The sequence below is a fragment of the Onychostoma macrolepis genome, chromosome 22 (assembly GCF_012432095.1).
Source record: "Onychostoma macrolepis isolate SWU-2019 chromosome 22, ASM1243209v1, whole genome shotgun sequence".
In the NCBI taxonomy this organism is placed as follows: Eukaryota; Metazoa; Chordata; class Actinopteri; order Cypriniformes; family Cyprinidae; genus Onychostoma; species Onychostoma macrolepis.
Window position 1 is genome coordinate 806,986 of NC_081176.1, and position 21,002 is coordinate 827,987.

At 35.9% G+C, this 21,002-nt stretch overlaps 3 protein-coding genes across 13 annotated transcripts in view; all 3 read left to right on the plus strand.

The window, feature by feature from the left end:
• The window catches only part of LOC131531223 (NACHT, LRR and PYD domains-containing protein 12-like), a 166,342-nt gene extending 158,845 nt beyond the window's left edge, over positions 1 to 7,497 (plus strand). For 4 of the 10 annotated variants that reach the window (XM_058761851.1, XM_058761860.1, XM_058761855.1 and 1 more), the window contains 2 exons: positions 6,744 to 6,914; positions 7,091 to 7,472. In XM_058761851.1, coding sequence (XP_058617834.1) covers positions 6,744 to 6,914; positions 7,091 to 7,268 — 349 coding nt within the window. In that variant the 3' untranslated portion in view covers positions 7,269 to 7,472. Of the gene's footprint in view, positions 1 to 867; positions 1,038 to 1,219; positions 1,498 to 6,743; positions 6,915 to 7,090 lie in introns of those variants that run through there. The other 6 variants (XR_009268607.1, XM_058761861.1, XM_058761856.1 and 3 more) reach the window with 6 other exon arrangements.
• Positions 1 to 21,002, plus strand: part of LOC131531276 (zinc finger protein 239-like) — a 160,115-nt gene that overhangs the window by 40,909 nt on the left and 98,204 nt on the right. The gene's annotated exons all lie outside the window — the stretch shown is intronic.
• LOC131531271 (zinc finger protein 239-like) overlaps positions 7,873 to 21,002 on the plus strand; it is a 267,824-nt gene continuing 254,694 nt past the window's right edge. The window contains exons 1-4 of one of the 2 annotated variants that reach the window (XM_058761950.1): positions 7,873 to 7,987; positions 8,168 to 8,341; positions 9,723 to 9,884; positions 11,581 to 11,753. The gene's annotated coding sequence lies outside the window, so the exon portion shown is untranslated. Of the gene's footprint in view, positions 7,988 to 8,167; positions 8,342 to 9,722; positions 11,754 to 21,002 lie in introns of both variants that reach the window. The other variant, XM_058761949.1, reaches the window with a different exon arrangement.

Below are 21,002 nucleotides of genomic sequence, written 5' to 3' on the forward strand. Positions count from 1 at the left end.
TGTTTTTGCACAATTTTGGACACAGAAGGCCACCAAATGGGAATTAAATATTCCATGGAGGGATTTATAAAATATTTTAAAATAAATACGGAGGGTAACTCGAAGCGAGGGTTTACAGAAGTAGTAAGTAGCCGCCAGCAAATGACAAAATGATTAATTGCTTTGACCTTTCGTGACCTCATAATATTATTATTAATAATAATAATATCCATATGTGCCCCTTTGATCTCATAACAAGTTTCGGATGCGGAAATCGGTCAAGCGTGAAACTCCGGCGTCATCCGGGAAGAGCTATGTTATCCGGTGGTGGAAAAAAACATAAATGAGCTGTCAAGTATTGTTTTGAAGATATTATGCCCCGTTTTGAATCTTTCTCATGGAAACATCTGTGTGACGAGCGAGCGCCCCTCCCATCTGCGGTGCGCGTATCAGGTTGCGTTCTGAGGCGCGCGCTCTCTCTCTCTCTCTCTCTCACCGCTAGCGCAAGCATACCTAAATGTCTGAAGTTCTTATATTTTAAATTATTTTACATCAGTCACCTATAGTTTCTTAAAGTTTCTTATTTCTTAAAGTTTCTTGTTTCTTATTTTATTCATCCTCTTCAAAAATCTCCTGCTTAAAAGCCAGAAAGATCTTGAGATTTTTGAGAATCATGATCTAGTGAACTTTTGCCCCTGAGTTTCTTTTAAATAATTTATTTTTGACGCTTGTCTTTCTTTTAAAAAAATAAAATAAAAAATTGTATTTAAATGTTCAACTGTTAACTTGAACTAGAGGTTTTAGTTACAAACAGTGTTTGATAATCTTTAAATGTTTTGTGATGAATTGAACATTGAATTGAATCCTGCTTCATCTTCTCTTCTTCAGGTTTTTAGGTCCTGCTGCAGATGAAGCCTGTCAGTATGTGACTGGAATTGTGGGTAAAAACCCGTTACTCCTGAGAGAGCTGAATCTGAGTGAACATGAACTAGAGACACACGAGTGAATCAGATCGCTGCTCTACTGCAGGATAAACACTGTCAACTCAACACACTGATGTATGTTTTTTCATTGTTACAAGGACACTTTTAAATTCTTGCTGCTGGGTGTTTATGTGTCTTGTAGAAGAGATTGCTGACAGAAAAAAATCATATGTGACTCATCATCACCAGTATTTGTCAACTGTCGGCTAAAACTGGTAAATATTCAGACTAAACTGAAGTGTTTTCTCTTTATGCAGTCTGAATAACTGCTGTATCACAGAAGGAGGTTGTCATGTTCTGGCTGCAGCTCTAAACTCAAACCCTTCAAATCTGACAGAGCTGGATCTGAGTGAGAATAAACTAGGAAACCCAGGAATGAAGATCATCTTGACTCTGTTTGAAAATGTACAGTGTAGACTGGAAAAGCTGAAGTAAGTGTTTTAAAAGTGTATAACATTAATTACCCAGACTCTAGTGACCCACCACAGCTTCATAAATTTGAAAATATTTTACACTTCTCATCAGGACTGCACAATTAATCAAAATAAAATGAAATTGTGATATGGGTTAGTGGAGTTATCAAATCACAAAAGGCTGCTATTTAATTAAATATACAGTCTGCAGTGCCACGTGCTTAAGAGTGAAGTGCATTTACATTGGGGACACTTAATTTCTAGCGATTATCGCCGATTTGATTGCACAGATACTATTTAAACTAAACTGAGCTAGACAATGACATCTCTGAATTCAATAATGAAATGCCTTTAACTGAAAATTGAGTGTTTAATCTTATCATTATACATTACTGACACTCTATCCTCCAATTTGATACTGTTAAGTGCTTTGACACAATCTGTATTGTAAAAGCGCTATATAAATAAAGGTGACTTGACTTGACTTGACTTCAAAATTGTGCCCCACCGCTCACTGTGTGATGAAACATGCAAAGTTGAATTCCCTTTCAGAAATTCAATCCAGAGACCCATCGTCTGTTTAGACAGATGCAACCGTGGACAGCGTAATTTACGGTTTTGTTTTAGGAAGCTTGTTTAAATAACAGTTCTAGGCGTCTGTTTCTGGTAGCCGCGACAAAATAAATATTTATAATTAGACATGGTCACGAACAATTTAGCGGTAATCTTACACAGGAACAAGCAGTCACAATTGATCAATTTTATGGGGTGTTACACATGTCGCTATCCTCTCTCTCTCTCTCTCTCTCTCTCTCTCCCTGTCAATTTTCAATTCAATTCAATTCAGCTTGTGTTGACTGTGTAACACAATGTTACCAAAGCATTGACGTATGTATATACAGTGAGGAAAATAAGTATTTGAACACCCTGCTATTTTGCAAGTTCTCCCACTTAGAAATCATGGAGGGTCTGAAATTGTCATCGAGGGTGCATGTCCACTGTGAGAGACATAATCTAAAAAAAATCCAGAAATCACAATGTATGATTTTTTAACTATTTATTTGTATGATACAGCTGCAAATAAGTATTTGAACACCTGAGAAAATCAATGTTAATATTTTGTACAGTAGCCTTTGTTTGCAATTACAGAGGTCAAACGTTTCCTGTAGTTTTTCACCAGGTTTGCACACACTGCAGGAGGGATTTTGGCCCACTCCTCCACACAGATCTTCTCTAGATCAGTCAGGTTTCTGGCCTGTCGCTGAGAAACACGGAGTTTGAGCTCCTCCAAAGATTCTCTATTGGGTTTAGGTCTGGAGACTGGCTAGGCCACGCCAGAACCTTGATATGCTTCTTACAGAGCCACTCCTTGGTTATCCTGGCTGTGTGCTTGGTCATTGTCATGTTGGAAGACCCAGCCTCTAGTGACCCACCACAGCTTCATAAATTTGAAAATATTTTACACTTCTCATCAGGACTGCACAATTAATCAAAATAAAATGAAATTGTGATATGGGTTAGTGGAGTTATCAAATCACAAAAGGCTGCTATTTAATTAAATATACAGTCTGCAGTGCCACGTGCTTAAGAGTGAAGTGCATTTACATTGGGGACACTTAATTTCTAGCGATTATCGCCGATTTGATTGCACAGATACTATTTAAACTAAACTGAGCTAGACAATGACATCTCTGAATTCAATAATGAAATGCCTTTAACTGAAAATTGAGTGTTTAATCTTATCATTATACATTACTGACACTCTATCCTCCAATTTGATACTGTTAAGTGCTTTGACACAATCTGTATTGTAAAAGCGCTATATAAAATAAAGGTGACTTGACTTGACTTGACTTCAAAATTGTGCCCCACCGCTCACTGTGTGATGAAACATGCAAAGTTGAATTCTTTCAGAAATTCAATCCAGAGACCCATCGTCTGTTTAGACAGATGCAACCGTGGACAGCGTAATTTACGGTTTTGTTTTAGGAAGCTTGTTTAAATAACAGTTCTAGGCGTCTGTTTCTGGTAGCCGCGACAAAATAAATATTTATAATTAGACATGGTCACGAACAATTTAGCGGTAATCTTACACAGGAACAAGCAGTCACAATTGATCAATTTTATGGGGTGTTACACATGTCGCTATCCTCTCTCTCTCTCTCTCTCTCTCTCTCTGTCAATTTTCAATTCAATTCAATTCAGCTTGTGTTGACTGTGTAACACAATGTTACCAAAGCATTGACGTATGTATATACAGTGAGGAAAATAAGTATTTGAACACCCTGCTATTTTGCAAGTTCTCCCACTTAGAAATCATGGAGGGGTCTGAAATTGTCATCGTAGGTGCATGTCCACTGTGAGAGACATAATCTAAAAAAAAAAAATCCAGAAATCACAATGTATGATTTTTTAACTATTTATTTGTATGATACAGCTGCAAATAAGTATTTGAACACCTGAGAAAATCAATGTTAATATTTTGTACAGTAGCCTTTGTTTGCAATTACAGAGGTCAAACGTTTCCTGTAGTTTTTCACCAGGTTTGCACACACTGCAGGAGGGATTTTGGCCCACTCCTCCACACAGATCTTCTCTAGATCAGTCAGGTTTCTGGCCTGTCGCTGAGAAACACGGAGTTTGAGCTCCTCCAAAGATTCTCTATTGGGTTTAGGTCTGGAGACTGGCTAGGCCACGCCAGAACCTTGATATGCTTCTTACAGAGCCACTCCTTGGTTATCCTGGCTGTGTGCTTCGGGTCATTGTCATGTTGGAAGACCCAGCCTCGACCCATCTTCAATGCTCTAACTGAGGGAAGGAGGTTGTTCCCCAAAATCTCGCAATACATGGCCCCGGTCATCCTCTCCTTAAACCAGCACATGTCCAGCCCGACTTAAGTTTGCCAATGACCATTTGGATGATCCAGAGGAGTCATGGGAGAAAGTCATGTGGTCAGATGAGACCAAAATAGAACTTTTTGGTCATAATTCCACTAAACGTGTTTGGAGGAAGAAGAATGATGAGTACCATCCCAAGAACACCATCCCTACTGTGAAGCATGGGGGTGGTAGCATCATGCTTTGGGGTGTTTTTCTGCACATGGGACAGGGCGACTGCACTGTATTAAGGAGAGGATGACCGGGGCCATGTATTGCGAGATTTTGGGAACAACCTCCTTCCCTCAGTTAGAGCATTGAAGATGGGTCGAGGCTGGGTCTTCCAACATGACAATGACCCGAAGCACACAGCCAGGATAACCAAGGAGTGGCTCTGTAAGAAGCATATCAAGGTTCTGGCGTGGCCTAGCCAGTCTCCAGACCTAAACCCAATAGAGAATCTTTGGAGGGAGCTCAAACTCCGTGTTTCTCAGCGACAGGCCAGAAACCTGACTGATCTAGAGAAGATCTGTGTGGAGGAGTGGGCCAAAATCCCTCCTGCAGTGTGTGCAAACCTGGTGAAAAACTACAGGAAACGTTTGACCTCTGTAATTGCAAACAAAGGCTACTGTACAAAATATTAACATTGATTTTCTCAGGTGTTCAAATACTTATTTGCAGCTGTATCATACAAATAAATAGTTAAAAATCATACATTGTGATTTCTGGATTTTTTTTTTAGATTATGTCTCTCACAGTGGACATGCACCTACGATGACAATTTCAGACCCCTCCATGATTTCTAAGTGGGAGAACTTGCAAAATAGCAGGGTGTTCAAATACTTATTTTCCTCACTGTATATACATACGTCAATGCTTTGGTAACATTGTGTTACACAGTCAACACAAGCTGAATTGAATTGAATTGAAAATTGACAGAGAGAGAGAGAGAGAGAGAGAGAGAGGATAGCGACATGTGTAACACCCCATAAAATTGATCAATTGTGACTGCTTGTTCCTGTGTAAGATTACCGCTAAATTGTTCGTGACCATGTCTAATTATAAATATTTATTTTGTCGCGGCTACCAGAAACAGACGCCTAGAACTGTTATTTAAACAAGCTTCCTAAAACAAAACCGTAAATTACGCTGTCCACGGTTGCATCTGTCTAAACAGACGATGGGTCTCTGGATTGAATTTCTGAAAGGGAATTCAACTTTGCATGTTTCATCACACAGTGAGCGGTGGGGCACAATTTTGAAGAGGATGAATAAAATAAGAAACTTTAAGAAACTATAGGTGACTGATGTAAAATAATTTAAAATATAAGAACTTCAGACATTTAGGTATGCTTGCGCTAGCGGTGAGAGAGAGAGAGAGAGAGAGAGAGCGCGCGCCTCAGAACGCAACCTGATACGCGCACCGCAGATGGGAGGGGCGCTCGCTCGTCACACAGATGTTTCCATGAGAAAGATTCAAAACGGGGCATAATATCTTCAAAACAATACTTGACAGCTCATTTATGTTTTTTTCCACCACCGGATAACATAGCTCTTCCCGGATGACGCCGGAGTTTCACGCTTGACCGATTTCCGCATCCGAAACTTGTTATGAGATCAAAGGGGCACATATGGATATTATTATTATTAATAATAATATTATGAGGTCACGAAAGGTCAAAGCAATTAATCATTTTGTCATTTGCTGGCGGCTACTTACTACTTCTGTAAACCCTCGCTTCGAGTTACCCTCCGTATTTATTTTAAAATATTTTATAAATCCCTCCATGGAATATTTAATTCCCATTTGGTGGCCTTCTGTGTCCAAAATTGTGCAAAACATCGTGGGACAAGGTTTTCACTGCAGCTGTCATTGTAAGACAGTGAGCAACTCTGTTTGTTTGTCCGAGGGAGCAACAGTAACTAAGGCGCAGAGCTTACTGATAGGTCAATTGTGCACACACACACACGCATTCAGTGCCTGAACCTGCAGTTCCTCTCATAATGAGCAGAATTGCTGTTGCATCAACAGACATCAGTTAAATAAAACTATCCAGAGATGATCTAAACCCAGATCATGTTCCCTGTTAGTGGATCAAGTGTTTGAATTCTGCTACATAGCAATAATAATAATAGTAATAATAGGAAGATCCGGCATCAAAAGATCAACGAAATATATTGCTGTGAATGCTTAGCTGTCACAAGCTAGTTATCTCTTTGCTAACTTTCCTCATCTCCTGCTTAAAAGCCAGAAAGATCTTGAGATTTTTGAGAATCATGATCTAGTGAACTTTTGCCCTGAGTTTCTTTTAAATAATTTATTTTTGACGCTTGTCTTTCTTTTTAAAAATAAAAAAAAAAATGTATTTAAATGTTCAACTGTTAAAACGTGAACTAGAGGTTTTCATTACAAACAGTGTTTGATAATCTTGTAAATGTTTTGTGATGCAATGCACATTGAATTGAATCCTGCTTCATCTTCTCTTCTGCAGGTTTGTGGGTCCTGCTGCAGATGAAGCCTGTCAGTATGTGACTGGAATTGTGGGTAAAAACCCGTTATTCCTGAGAGAACTGAATCTGAGTGAACATGAACTAGGAGACACACGAGTGAATCAGATCGCTGCTCTACTGCAGGATAAACACTGTCAACTCAACACACTGATGTACGTTTTTTCATTGTTACAAGGACACTTTTAAATTCTTGCTGCTGGGTGTTTATGTGTCTTGTATAAGAGATTGCTGACTGAAATCATATGTGACTCATCACCAGTATTTGTCAACTGTCAGCTAAAACTGGTAAATATTCAGACTAAAACTGAAGTGTTTTCTCTTTATGCAGTCTGAATAACTGCTGTATCACAGAAGGAGGTTGTCATGTTCTGGCTGCAGCTCTAAACTCAAACCCTTCAAATCTGACAGAGCTGGATCTGAGTGAGAATAAACTAGGAAACCCAGGAATGAAGATCATCTTGACTCTGTTTGAAAATGTACAGTGTAGACTGGAAAAGCTGAAGTAAGTGTTTTAAAAGTGTATAACATTAATTACCCAGACTCTAGTGACCCACCACAGCTTCATAAATTTGAAAATATTTTACACTTCTCATCAGGACTGCACAATTAATCAAAATAAAATGAAATTGTGATATGGGTTAGTGGAGTTATCAAATCACAAAAGGCTGCTATTTAATTAAATATACAGTCTGCAGTGCCACGTGCTTACGAGTGAAGTGCATTTACATGTGAGCAGATCATGAGTTAGTATCAATAAATCCTGTCCTTCAACCAGTGCCCTCCAACATTTAGCATCCAGCACACTGGAAAAGAAGCGCCATGTCTTTAAAATTCACTTTGTTCATTCTTTAAGTGAACTTTTGCCCTGAGTTTCTTTTAAATAATTTATTTTTGACGCTTGTCTTTCTTTTAAAAAATAAAATAAAAATTGTATTTAAATGTTCAACTGTTAACTTGAACTAGAGGTTTTAGTTACAAACAGTGTTTGATAATCTTTAAATGTTTTGTGATGAATTGAACATTGAATTGAATCCTGCTTCATCTTCTCTTCTGCAGGTTTTGGGTCCTGCTGCAGATGAAGCCTGTCAGTATGTGACTGGAATTGTGGGTAAAACCCGTTACTCCTGAGAGAGCTGAATCTGAGTGAACATGAACTAGGAGACACACGAGTGAATCAGATCGCTGCTCTACTGCAGGATAAACACTGTCAACTCAACACACTGATGTATGTTTTTCATTGTTACAAGGACACTTTTAAATTCTTGCTGCTGGGTGTTTATGTGTCTTGTAGAAGAGATTGCTGACTGAAAAATCATATGTGACTCATCATCACCAGTATTTGTCAACTGTCAGCTAAAACTGGTAAATATTCAGACTAAAACTGAAGTGTTTTCTCTTTATGCAGTCTGAATAACTGCTGTATCACAGAAGGAGGTTGTCATGTTCTGGCTGCAGCTCTAAACTCAAACCCTTCAAATCTGACAGAGCTGGATCTGAGTGAGAATAAACTAGGAAACCCAGGAATGAAGATCATCTTGACTCTGTTTGAAAATGTACAGTGTAGACTGGAAAAGCTGAAGTAAGTGTTTTAAAAGTGTATAACATTAATTACCCAGACTCTAGTGACCCACCACAGCTTCATAAATTTGAAAATATTTTACACTTCTCATCAGGACTGCACAATTAATCAAAATAAAATGAAATTGTGATATGGGTTAGTGGAGTTATCAAATCACAAAAGGCTGCTATTTAATTAAATATACAGTCTGCAGTGCCACGTGCTTACGAGTGAAGTGCATTTACATGTGAGCAGATCATGAGTTAGTATCAATAAATCCTGTCCTTCAACCAGTGCCCTCCAACATTTAGCATCCAGCACACTGGAAAAGAAGCGTCATGTCTTTAAAATTCACTTTGTTCATTCTTTAAGTGAACTTTTGCCTGCGCTCTAGTGATTAGATTCACTGTATTGAAGCTTGAACATCAGAATAGAGTACAGATGACACATCCGGTGTGTAACGCCTGTGAGATCTGAGTCTGAGTCGCAGCGCTTGTTACTGGAGCTGCCGGAGACAAGGACTCGATTTGCCTTTTTTTAAAGGATAACAGTAGAGTTCAGTTCACAGATATTTGTGAGGAAACAGCCTCTCTATTAATCTTTAACATGTTTACCACTAAATAATCATTTTGGACTGAGCTATATTTGGAAATAAAAACAAAATAAATGCTGGTACATAAGTTATGGAGAATTGTTTTATTTTTATTTTGTTTATTTGTAACTCCAAACTAAATTTGACTGACGTAAAACTGAAAGCATTCAATAATTCAGGATCAGATTTAATATGAAGTATATTTTAATCTAAGATGTGGTTTTGGTAATCTTGATTTATTTCTGATATTTTTGTTTTGGCTAGTAGAAGTTCTGAATGGCTGTTAAAAATAATAATAATAATTGGCTGGTGAGCGAGTTATTTTGAGCTTATAACGTGAATTTAAAAGGTTCACTTAATTTTACATTAATGTAATTTCCAATATTTTTTTGCAGATGATGTTAATAAATGTTAACAGATTTGTACAAGAAAGTCTTTATAAACCTGCTGTGAACTAAACACAGAAATGTAAAGGTCACTGTTCAGTTTTCCACCAAAATAAAAGCCTGAGGGCTTAATATTCGAAAGTAAAGAGATTAAGACATAAATATCACAATAGTAAATTTATCATTCCATCCTTCAAAACTGAAATCCTTCTCCAAGCTGCTTGTTCTGTGTAGTGTTGTAAGTATGGTTTAGGCTTAAGTATTGTACTGTAAAATACAAAATATTATTATATTTATCAAATAAATAATAATTTCACAGTATGATTATCATGAAAATCTCATATTGGTGGGTAAAATAGAAGCTAAAGCTGCTATTAGCGTAATTGTATGTATATCTTAATTAGTTTTGTTCTGTCTTCTACAGGTTAAACTGCATCAGTATTACAGATGAAGGTTGTGCTGCTCTGGCATCAGCGTTTAATTCAAACCTCAGAGAGCTGGATCTGAGCAGGAATCAAATAAGAGACTCTGGAGTGACAGAAATCTCCAGTCTGCTGAGAAATTCACAGACACTACAGATACTCAGGTCTGAATCTGGTTAATCTAAACATGAATCAATGTAAAGCTCCAGCTGGTCTGTAAACTGGTGCTGTGTCTCAAGGAATGGGTCAGTAATGTCAAGTTGGTGAAGATACATTTATAAAATATTGACAAACAGATTGCTTTTTTGAGGTGATGGGAAATGTTAATATGTCTTTCTGTAGACTTTCAAACTGCAGTATCACTGAAGAAGGTTATAATAGTTGCAATCAAAATTATTCAACCCCTTTGACCTGCAAGACATTTTGCTGTATAGAACACAATTTTATGAAAAGCATTCAACAAAGGCATCAGTAAAGTATTAGAGAGAGTTTTTTTTAAATACAATTCTAAGTGATTCTGAGAATGTAACATTGAATTCAAACTGGCTCCAAACATTCATGTTCAAAATTATTCAACCCCCAAAAATCTTTGGTTTTCACATTGCCACTGCTTACTTTAAATTCAACCAGATATTTTCAATGAGAATTAAATCTGGAGACTGAACAGGACACTCAATAACATTCTGTGACTGATCCCTGAAACAAGCAGAAGTAGATTTGGATTGCTGTCCTGCAGGAAAGTCCATTGATCATCAGATACAGTCTTTGCACCAAAGGCATCACAATTCTTGTCAAAATGGCCTGATACTTCAGAGAACCCATGATGCCCTACATACGGCCATGATTTCCACTCACGCTACAGTAAAGCAACCCCATAACAGGACTGATCCACCAAAGTCCCAGTTTGGTCACATCACTCCATAAAACATTCTTCCAGAACTCCACAGATCTACCCAAATGAATTTTAGCAAGTTCAAGTCACCCTTTTGTTCTTCTTGGTCAAGAGTGGTATTCAGCAAGATGCCTCAACATGAAGGCCATGCTTGTCTAGTGTTGTTCTTACACACTGCATTGAAATGGCTTTCCTCCTTTCATTGGTTCATCTTGCAAGTCTTTGGCTGTACATTGCAGGCTTTTGTCAGTTGCTCTGATTAAATATTTTATGATATTATGCTTTTTCTTCAACACCCTCAAAGGTTTTCTGGTACAACACACTTAAAGCTAAGGAATAAGGCTGCGAGCTTTTAATGTCTTGGAAATCTTCATATAGTCTTAGACTTTCTAAAGTAATACAATTATTTATTCTATAGCTTCTCTATAGCTTTTGTGAGAGCTCTGTTGACTTTGCCATTTTTGCTACTGAACTTCAGCACACGCATGGGCTAACTGCATATGTATGTGTAACAGCTTCTAAAGGCTTAATTGTGTTTTGAGAATTGTATTCCCCACCATATAAATAAGTGACTTAAAAACAGCAATGTTCAATAGGGGTTGAATAATTATGACATACCTGTGTTATTAAAATACTAAAAAATGACATTATATATTGACATTATCACTTTTAGTATGGCAGTGAACTGTTATAGATGCAATTTTGTATTTTATCCTGGATCTTCAGACAAGCTTGTATTTGTAAAGTAATGCAGTCTCTGAGGGGTTGAGTAAATTTGATTGCAACTGTAGGTTATAATTGTGGAAAATAATGCAGAAATTGCATTTGTTGTAGTTTGTTCACCAATATAGAGCTTTACCCTGCTATACCGTGAAAAGGGTCCGTTCAGGCCTAAGATTTTTATTTTATAGAACATGTACTTGTATGACAATCTGTGTTATAAGGAAGAATAACATCTTTTTTAATAGACTTTCAGACTGCAGTATCACTGAAGAAGGTTATAAAGCTCTGTCTTCAGCTCTGAGATCAAACCCTTCACACCTGATAGAGCTGGATCTCACAGGAATGATCCTGGACAATCAGGAGTGAAGCAGCTCAGTGATTTACTGCAGGATCCAAACTGTCAACTGAAGACACTGAGGTGAGACGTGATGAAATAATGCAAAATAAATGATACGCAAGTGAATTAATTACCTTATGTATAAATATATTATATTTAGGGATGCACGATGTTGGATTTTTGCCGAAATCCAATATGCAGATAATTTAACTCATTTTGGCCAATAGCCGATGCCGATATATAATTAATTTTAATTTTGGTTAGTTTTTAACAAGAACTTATTTGTTAGAATTAAACAACAATGAAGTTATTTTATAATGACAGTACATTGAAGATTTGAAAATAGCTATAAATAAAACTATATATTAATCACTGCATTTTTTTATCAGAATGATGCTGTTAACCTTAACATTTTATTTTATGATTTAAATGATCTAAGCAAAAGAGTTATAAAATTCAGAATTTTTAGAGCTCATAATTTGTTTAAAAAATATAACACATTACACATTAATGAATGAATAATTAAATATAAAATTATGTAATTTAAGTGTCATGTTTTTTTTGTCATGTACGCTATAACTTCTGACCTTTTAAATCAAAACAAAATCATGATTATGACATCAATCACTGCTTTATTTAATCATAAACAGTCTTAGTATTATTTGTGTATTTTCCTTTCATTTTATTAGAAGTAGGCCGACAGCGCCCCCTACAGAATTAATACTCCTCACCGAGCGTGCGTTAGGACACTGATTCCAGGTGTCCTGAGAGGATGGGCAATATAATTTATTTTATTACATTTCCTGAATCCAAACAAAACAGAGCAAAATATCCCTAATCATTCAACCCCAATCCAGATGAAGACAAAAACGTTTATTTTCTGGTTGTCATACAGTCATTAAGTTACAATGTTCATCTGCTCGAGCAGAACGTTAATGTTATCTTGTGCTTCAGCAAGGTATCTCTGACTAAAACTAGCTAACGCTAAAGTTAGTGAGTCCATGCTAATGTACAAACCTTAATAGCATTTTACTCTCTTCATATTGAACTGGTTAAATGTACATTAATTTAATCGTACCCTGCGATACATGAACAGTGTTGATCCTGCATGTTGTCATCCGCGATCGTGATGACCGACAGTAATATGAGACTTCTCCCGCTTGCATTGTGATCTGTAAACCCTCCTTCTGAGTTACCCACCGTATTTATTTTAAAATATTCTATAGGCGCGGAGCACGTGCACACACACACACACACACACACACACACACACACACACACACACACACACACACACACACACACACACACACACACACACACACACACACACACACACACACACACACACACATTCAGTGTCTGAACCTGCTGTTCCTCTCATAATGAGCAGAATTGCTGTTGCATCAACAGACATCAGTTAAATAAAACTATCCAGAGATGATCTAAACCCAGATCATGTTCCCTGTTAGTGGATCAAGTGTTTGAATTCTGCTACATAGCAATAATAATAATAATAGTAATAATAGGAAGATCCGGCATCAAAAGATCAACGAAATATATTGCTGTGAATGCTTAGCTGTCACAAGCTAGTTATCTCTTTGCTAACTTTCCTCATCTCCTGCTTAAAAGCCAGAAAGATCTTGAGATTTTTGAAAATCATGATCTAGTCAGCTTTTGCCCCTGAGTTTCATTTAAATAATTTACTTTTGACATTTGTCTTTCTTTTTAAAAAAAAAAAAAAATGTATTTAAATGTTCAACTGTTAAAACGTGAACTAGAGGTTTTCATTACAAACAGTGTTTGATAATCTTGTAATAATGTTTTGTGATGCAATGCACATTGAATTGAATCCTGCTTCATCTTCTCTTCTGCAGGTTTGTGGGTCCTGCTGCAGATGAAGCCTGTCAGTATGTGACTGGAATTGTGGGTAAAAACCCGTTATTCCTGAGAGAACTGAATCTGAGTGAACATGAACTAGGAGACACACAAGTGAATCAGATCGCTGCTCTACTGCAAGATAAACACTGTCAACTCAACACACTTCTGTGAGTATTTTGCATCATTTCATGTTACATGACTAGTAATGTTACATTAGTCTATTTTAATGCTTATTTGAGTCCAACCCCATGTTATAAAGCTTGGAAGAGGCAGGACATTTTTAATATAACTCTGATTATATTTGTCTGAAAGAAGAAATTCACATACATCTAGGATGGCTTGAGGGTGAGTAAATCATGGGGTAATTTTCATTGTTGGGTGAACTCTCCCTTTAAGTGCACAGGGGTTGGAGAAAATAATGTGAACACATTAGAAATAGCCAGTATTTTATTAATGTGTTTACCATCGTTTGCCTTAAATACAGCTTCCAACCTTCTTAGAATAGATTCATACAACTTTTAAACAGACTTCAGTTTAATTTTCTCTCTAACTTCTGCTGTGACTGCTGAATGTGATCATGAATACTGACTACAAACTGAGGATTGAAGACAGAACAGAACAGCTGATGACTGACAGTCTGTGTTTGTTTATCGGTCTGGCTAATGGCACCGGCTACAAACGCAGTTAAAGTTAAGTTAGGGCCACAAAAGCGCACATGTGCAGTAACGTTTGTTTATGTTGTTGTCGTTGAAACCGTCTATACAGAAGTTTGTCCAGTTAATACAGTGGAACAAGCTCTTACTTTAAAACTGCACAGTTCAGTCTGAAGCGTCTGTCTAAACATTTGAAACATGAGCTCATTTCTGTCCGCTTCACTTGTTGTCCATACAGCAGGTCAAATACACAACCCAATATCCAATAATTTCAGTTAATAATACCAAAATTACACAAACATTTCACTTTTATCCAGTGAGACAGAACTGTTATCATTGTGTTTATTAATGGGACGCAACAGAATAGTTCTGTGCTGCTGTAGCAGAACATATTCATAGTGTTTATTGATGCTCATATCATCTCTCTGCCATCAAACCACCAGATTAATGAATGTCTAACACAACCGAACAGAACCGGTCCAGACTGGGCTTTATTCTGTGCAGGCATTGGTTCTTCAGCCTTACCTGTTTCAGAGAAATATTACTGTACTTCACATCTACACCCAGACAAACCTACAGTTTTATTTAGATGTGCAAAGTTGAATCCGTGTATCAAAGCTGATCGAGTCACTGGACAGAGCAGAGCGGATGTGTTTACGATGTAGTGATGTGCAGACCAGCATCAGTTTAAGCACAAATACACAGCAGTCACAGCTTTTATTTTAGACAATATGCTCAGTTTTAGACACAAGATGAAATGGGAATTTTAGGAAAGAAATAAAAAGATATGAAATATTGGTAACACTTTATTTTAGGGTCTCTTAACTAGTTGCTTATTAGCATGCATATTACTAGAATATTAGCCATTTATTAGTAGTAATTAAGCACATATTAATGCCTTATTCTACATTACCTTATTCTACATCCCTAATCCTACCCAATACCTAAATATATTTATTTACGTATATTATTTTCAGGTTTTAGCAACATTTTATTTATTGCACTGTATGGTGTTAACACATGATGAATTACTCTCACATGAACATAACGTGTCTGATTCATTGTCTTTTCTCTTTCTGTCTTCAGTCTGTATGGATGCAGTATTACAGAGAAACAGTGTCTCATCCTGACTTCAGCTCTGAAATCAAACCCATCACACCTGAGAGAACTGAAGCTGAGCTGGAATGAACTCGGAGACTCTGGAGTGAAACACCTCAGTGATCTACTGATGAACACACAATGCAAGCTGGAGAAACTAGTGTTAGTATCATTATTACTCCTCCTAGAGCTTTAACTCTACAGACTCCAAACTCAGCCCAGATCTTCAGACTGATCTCGCCGGGTGTGCTATATCTTTTCTAACTGATCAGACTTATGGTTTTCATAAAACTGAAGATTAAAAATCATAAAAATCCCATAGACTTACATTGACGGAATGTTCAAATGAGCCAAGACTATTCAAACTCCAACTGTCAAAATTCAAACTTAAACTCCCAGAATCCTTTGAGACTCAATCAAGCTTCCCTTCTATGTACTATTTCTAACCCATTCAAACTCATCTATCTAATATTTCTAATCTATCTATCCTAGCGACATGCTAATCATGCTAGAAAAATGCTAATCCTTACTAGAAATATGCTAGTAACATGCTAATCAAGCTAGCAACATGCTAGTCACTTGCTAATCATGCTAGAAACATGTTAGTGACATACTAATAACGTGCTAATCATGCTAGCAACATGCTAGTCACTTGCTAATCATGCTAGCAACATGCTAGCAGTATGCTAGTAACATGTTAATCATGCTAGAAACATGCTAGCGGAATGCTAATCATGCTAGTAACATGCTAGTCACTTGCTAATCATGCTAGCAACATGCTAGTCACTTGCAAATCATGTTGGCAACATGCTAGTCACTTGCAAATCATGCTAGCAACATGTTAGTCATGCTAGCAGTATGCTAGTAACATGATAATCATGCTAGAGACATGCTAGCAACATGCTAGCAGTATGCTAGTAACATGCTAGTCACTTGCAAATCATGCTAGCAACATGCTAGTAACATGCTAGTCACTTGCTAATCATGCTATAAACATGCTAGCGACATGCTAGTCACTTGCTAATCATGCTAGAGACATGCTAGCAACATGCCAGTCACTTGATAATCATGCTAGCAACATGCTAGTAACTTGCTAATCATGCTGTAAACATGCTAGTGACTAGCTAATAATGCTAACAACATATTAGTAACACCTTAGCAACCACCCCGGTACCCTAGCAACCGCGTGGTAACACCCTAGCAACCATCCCGGTATCTTAGCAACCGCGTAGCAACACCTTAGCAACCACCCCGTAATAGATGCTGACTTTTCCATTTGTTGACATGACATGGTTAGATTCAGATGGTAAATATATATTATGTTGGGTGTCCATTTTAGAGATAATCACCATGTTTAGAATGAAACATCACATTTAAAAACATGAATCATATCATATAGTAAAATATCATTTGTTACTACTGCAAATATATATTCAATTATTATTGGATCTTCAATACTTTCAGAATCTTTACTTATTAAAGTTATTTTGTTTCTGTATTTTAAAATATATTTTTATATGAATATATTTTAATGATAGTATATTTATTGAACAAAAATTATTTTATTTTTCAAAATAAGCAGAAAATAGTACAAACTTTGCTAAAGTGATTGTTTTGAACAAGTATTAACTTAGACATTATTTTAAAATCATTATTTTATCTGAAGTATTTGTATCAATACCGTGTGGGGGGTAAAAGACCCCTCTTGCCTCCTCATATATTTATAAGATTTTTAAAGAAAATAAACAACTTGAATGATTTATTTTCACAAAATCTGTTGCTCCATTAATGTTCAATACAACGTATATATTTTTCTGCAATTATATATTTTAGGCGGTGAATAGCACAGTTATTCTTGAGGTGGGCCTTTAGCCCGTTGTACCCGACTCTTAAAATGTCTTTAGATAAATTATAATTCAGAAACACAATTTTCTTGATTTCTCACACTTAAACTCAATTTTCACATTTTTAATGTTATTTTATAAGTAGTTCTATAGTTGATCCTATATTTTAATCTACTTTGTTAATCTTTTTTTTCTGTTTTTGTTTATGGTCATATAATAAGGTTTTTGGCAATGTTTTATTAATTATTGCACTGTATGGTGTTAACACATGATGAATTACTCACATGAACATAACGTGTCTGAATCATTGTCTTTTCTCTTTCTGTCTTCAGTCTGTGGATGCAGTATTACAGAGAAACAGTGTCTCATCCTGACTTCAGCTCTGAAATCAAACCCATCACACCTGAGAGAACTGAAGCTGAGCTGGAATCAAATAAAAAACACAGGAGTGAATCACTTATGTGACGTACTGAAGGATTCACGCTGTAAACTGGAGAGATTGAGGTCAGTAACATTCACACACAAGAATCAAAATGATTAAAATCACTTCAACAGTTTAAACTAAAACACTTTATACTCAATATCTCACGATGAGTCTGAGTTCACATTATATTTGTGTAAAATTCTTCACTTTAATGATTTGTTTGTAAGATGATCTCTTCCTCTGTTTGTCTCTTTCTAGTCTTTATGACTGTGGCATTACAGATGTTTCTTCTTTAACTCAGTCTTTGACAAACACAAAAGCTCTGCAGTTTCTAAAAGAGCTTGATCTGAGACGCAATATGATTGGAGACTCAAAGCAGCAGCTCATTGATGTGCTACGAGACTCAAACTGTGAACTGATGTGAGTAAACTTCACTTTGTGATATTAAAGAGATTCATTTATGATATGTGAACAAATATTAACTTTCAAATATTTGTGAAAAGTTTATAAAATTATCATCAAGCTTTATTTCAAAGGGTTTGTGTCAGAATGAAATGTAAAGTTGATAAATGTTTAACACAAAGAAGGAAAGAGAACAAAAGCACACTGTCACAGCTTCATACAGCAACAGCTGCTTTATTAATTACATCAGTAATAGTGAATCATTACAGTCTGAAATAGATTTGTTCAGATTGAAGGAAAACGCTGGTAAAATCAGTCAATACTTTACACTTACTTTACTTTCTTTTATTTACTGAGAACAATACAAACATGTTTAAACTAGAGGACAAACAGCTTTAACAAGTGGAACATTTCACTGAAAGGTTTTGTTTCAAAGCAAAATCACATTTGTATTTGTTCCTCATCATTTATTATATTTGGCGTACACACGTTAGTATGTGTTTCTCTTTATATTGACTCAATAGAGACACAAACAGAATGCAATTCATGTTCTGAATGTATTATATTTAAAACACAAATACTGTTTCATAAATACGTATTCAAAATCAAGTATAATTAATCAGATCACAGGATTTTAATGCAACTTTACAAAAAAAAAAAAAGCTGTGATTTGAAATATAGTAACTCATTTGTACTTTGTTCCACTGAACTCTGATCATATTCTCTTCTGTTCCACCTTACAGTGTAGATACACATCCATCACCAGAAGTCCCTGATAGAGATCCATCACCAAAAGATGATAAATGCTGTATATCATAGTTTGAAGTCGTCTTGAGAGGAGCAGTAAACATCAGGTGAAGATCCACAGAAGAGCTGCACTACTGCGTCTATGAGGAGAAATAAATGTGTGATAAATGTGTAAATGTGATCCATACACGTGAAGAGACTCAGACTTTACAATGAAATAATGCAGCATGTGTGTTAGAAACATGATATTGAATGATTAATGTTGCTTTAGTATTCAAACTAATGATCATTTTGTTTAATTTAAAGCTGGAACAGAGGAAGAAGCTCAGATGAGTCTGTCTGGCTCTTCAGTTTAATAATATTTGTATTAAACTCATCCATAATTATTCAGATGTTTAAATGTGATTGTCAAGTGCAGCACTTAAATGTATCTAAATATATTAAGCAAATCTTCAATGTGAAATTTCCATGTTACTTAAAACATTTACATGATCTCTTATATTTTATACACATTGTTATTCTGTTAATGTTATATTAAGTTAGTTATGTGTCTGTCTGTTACTAACAATCACAAATCCTCTCATTACAACAAAAGCAGAAACACAATGTAAATAAAAGATGGATTGTGCAGTTTTGACAGATGAATTGATTAAAACGGGAGTTTTCACACACAGTGAGTTTGTGCTGAACTGACTGACAGCTTCAGTGTTTATAAATGCTGTGCCTTTTACTCGAGGTTTGTGTCGTTTTATTCACAATTTGAAGAAAAGTTTGTTTTTCATGAAACTGACTTCCTACACAAGTACAAAAAATGACAGAAATCTATTTGTAAATGTTATAATGCTGATTGCTGGTCACTATTCTGCTGGCTATGATGGTAATTTAATGTCTTTTTAGATTTTAAAATAAAAGATTTTTGTCATCTTTTAGTTTTACAAACGAGGACAATCTTTGAAGAATTAACAAAATATTTTTGGTCATAATATTAAAATAACTTTTTTTTTTTTTCTGAGATATCCTCGTCTCAATCTTAATATTAACAAATGTGAGAGATTTCCACTGAAGAGTGTTAACTTTGAGGAGATTGAAGGAATCTGTCGAGGAGGTCAGTTTTGATGTTAACAAAATACTCTTAAATGATCTGATGTTCGCAGGCAAATCCATTTAACGTGGTGTTTGATTTTTAAACAACTTTTCTCCTCCTTTTTTATTTGGAATAAATATCACACAAACAATAAAAATCCTTTTTTAGACATTGGTTTGGGACGGTCAGCTGTTGAATAGATTCTCAAAAAAAATATTAAGTGCCATATTTCAGCTGAAGAATATTATATTGTCATGTCTCTGTCAAAATACTTTCTCTGCTCAGAAAGCTGGGCACTTGGCGTAAGTAAGTCTCCAAATATTTGTTTTAGATAAATTTGATTTAATTATTGAAAAGTGCAGTAGCCAATCAGTTAGATTTCTCTTTGTTAATATTTCTTCTCCTCCTTCAAATGTTTTATGGGTAAATATGTTTCCCTCATTTGTGTGGAATATTTTTGGAAAGTTCTTAGTCATTACTGTATAACAAATCAAACTAGAGTCATTTAAGCACCATAACTCTTATAATATCATGTCGGGGCCAAATCGTTATACTCTACAGTTTTTCTTCTGTAACAGACATCAGATCCAGATTTCAGTTATGTATTTATTTATAATACATAACTAGGCATGATGCAAGGCTAATAATTCCCCCAAACTTTGTTTTTCTAAATATCTAAACATTGTCAACAACTTTTTGCTGCAGTAAATCAAAATTATCATAACATCACCCATAACCCTTTTACTATATACTGTTTTTATCATGTGTAGCAAAGCTCAAGGACGCTCTACAAGGTACACCAATACAACAAATACTCATTACAAAGAAACAATTACAGTGGACATTGGACATTTGACCAATTCAGTAACAAAATAATGAAGTTTAACACATTTAACACATAAACTGTAGTAAGGACATAGAAATAGAAAACACATGGGACAAATACACAATGCAATTTAGTGATAGTGTTGATTAAACAAATATGTTTTAAGCTTTGATTTAAATTCACTGAGAGATGTGACTGTTCTGAGTGTCAGGGGCAGCGAATTACAAAGTTTGGGTGCCGTGACAGAAAAGGATCTGCCGCCCATTGAAGATAGGAAGAACACAAAAGGCACACAAAGAAGTTCTGAACAAGGAATATAAGAAGAGAGTAGGTCAGAAAGATAGGAAGGAGCAAGACCTTTGAGTGCCTTA